We start from the raw sequence: 2,128 nt of genomic DNA, 5'->3' as shown, positions 1-2,128 counted from the left end.
AACCAAAATTTAGCCCAAAACTTAGAGATAATCAAGTATTCACTTCTAATTTAGCTTAAGCACAAACTCAATTTTCATTCCGATTATAGGGATACCAAAATTTGTTTACAAATTTAGCAAAAGTTGAACTAAATTTAGCTCATTTAAGTTAGACCAAATTTTCATTTGTATTTCATGTGTGATTAGACAATTAGTTAAAGTTAGGTTGCATGCCTTAACAACTTCTCTATCTCTATAATTACATTAAAAACACTATATTTTATCTCTCATATATAATTAAATAATACTTTTTAATATCTTTAGCATTATCTTTTCTTTCTCCTTTACTCACAACCACTTTTAAATATATTGAAAAATAAATACAGGATGAACAGTGTTCCTTCAAATTTACTCAAAATTTAAACATCTCTTTAAATTTTCTCTGTACTCAACTCACAAACACTTAAAATTCTCTAAAAAAAATTTTACTACATGTTTCTACAGTTAGATTCTCCATTATAGACTTTTATATACTTCATATGTATATTTTTTTTGTTTTAATCTACTTTTAAGGAAATAGTTTATATATTTTGCAGAATTTGATCATAATTTCAAGATGCTACAAAAACAAGAATTCACAATCCCTGAACATCTGATGATCCATGATTGGGCTTTTACAGATTCCCATTACATATTGTTTGGGAATAGAATCAAACTTGACATTCCTGGTAATTTTCTTTTACTTATATATTCATTTATATATATAAAACTAAACACATACAAATGTTTACTACATATTTGTCAACAAGAAGCTGTTTGTTATTTGTTAATCTGGTTTTTAATTAAGAAAGAAAATATTAATGCAGGATCAATGACAGCAGTATGCGGATTTACTCCGATGATTACAGCATTGTCAGTGAATCCTAGTAAGTCGACATCTCCTATATATTTACTGCCTCGTTTCCCTGAACATGAAAGAGGGAGAGATTGGAAAGTGCCAATTGAAGCTCCTTCTCAGATGTGGGTACTTCATGTCGGGAATGCATTCCAAGAAACCGATCATAATGGGAATACGAAGATTCAAATACAAGCTAGCGGTTGTTCTTATAAGTGGTTCAATTTTCAAAAGATGTTTGGTATGTTTCTTTTAAGATGTAAGCATGAATTTTTATGATATTTATTAACATCCAAAGACCAACTTAAAAAAAAAAAGCTTTATGATTTACAATAATGAATTGTTTAACAGGATATGACTGGCAAAGTGGTAAGTTAGACCCATCGATGATGAATGTTAAAGGAGGAGATAAATTGTTGCCTCATCTCATCCAAGTTTCTATCAACTTGGATGCAAGCGGAAATTGTGAAGACTGTCATGTGAATCCTCTTAACGATCAATGGAACAAGGCAACTGATTTCCCAGTTATAAATAATGATTTTGGTGGACAAAACAACAAGTATGTTTACGCAGCAACTTCTTTAGGTTCTCGTCAGGAGTTGCCACATTTTCCGTTTGATACAGTGGTGAAGTTCAACACCGTGAACAACTCCACACAAACGTGGTCGGTTGGCACTCGACGGTTCATTGGTGAACCCATTTTCGTCTCAAAGGGGCGTGACGAAGATGATGGATATCTTCTAGTGGTTGAGGTACGCAATTAACTTGTTTGCGAAAATATTATTTTAAACGAAAAACTAAACTAGTGAAAATTGTTTGCAGTATGCAGTTACAACACAATTGTGTTATCTAGTGATATTGGATGCCAAGAAGGTTGGGGAGACAAATGCAGTTGTGGCAAGACTGGAAGTGCCTAAATACTTGAATTTTCCTCTTGGATTTCATGGATTTTGGGCTCCAAAGGAATTTAAAAAGTAGGAAAACATAATGCTATTGTATATTTATATTTTATTTGTATAATTGAAGACATGCCGAATAATATTTATACTTCTTATCGATTATCGATATAGAATGTAGATTGCATTTATATATATATAATTTTATTTTGTGGAACTTGGAATGACGATTCTACATATCAAAACCTATCTAAATCACGTAGTTTTGATTTAATCTAGCTAAATTAAAAAAATAACTTAACGTCTTTATCTCCTATTTCATCTCTAGTCATTTGTCATCGTTATTTCATCTCCATCA

The 2,128-nt window shown here is 31.1% G+C and overlaps 1 protein-coding gene across 1 annotated transcript; it reads left to right on the top strand.

Moving 5' to 3' along the window:
• The first annotated feature begins 533 nt into the window (after positions 1-533).
• On the top strand, positions 534-1,859 carry LOC143600114 (carotenoid cleavage dioxygenase 7, chloroplastic-like). The gene is made up of 4 exons (XM_077077893.1): positions 534-707; positions 846-1,115; positions 1,226-1,626; positions 1,697-1,859. Exons 1-4 carry the CDS (start codon positions 596-598, stop codon positions 1,850-1,852), a joined length of 939 nt encoding a protein of 312 aa, XP_076934008.1. The 5' UTR covers positions 534-595; the 3' UTR covers positions 1,853-1,859.
• Positions 1,860-2,128: the final 269 nt, after the last annotated feature.

Source organism: Bidens hawaiensis, unplaced genomic scaffold (assembly GCF_021521415.1).
Source record: "Bidens hawaiensis isolate Kalapana, Puna unplaced genomic scaffold, B.hawaiensis_p1.1 tig00053371_1, whole genome shotgun sequence".
Classification (NCBI taxonomy): domain Eukaryota; kingdom Viridiplantae; phylum Streptophyta; class Magnoliopsida; order Asterales; family Asteraceae; genus Bidens; species Bidens hawaiensis.
The sequence above is the reverse complement of the archived record's forward strand: the minus strand, read 5'-3'. Positions and strand labels throughout refer to the sequence as shown.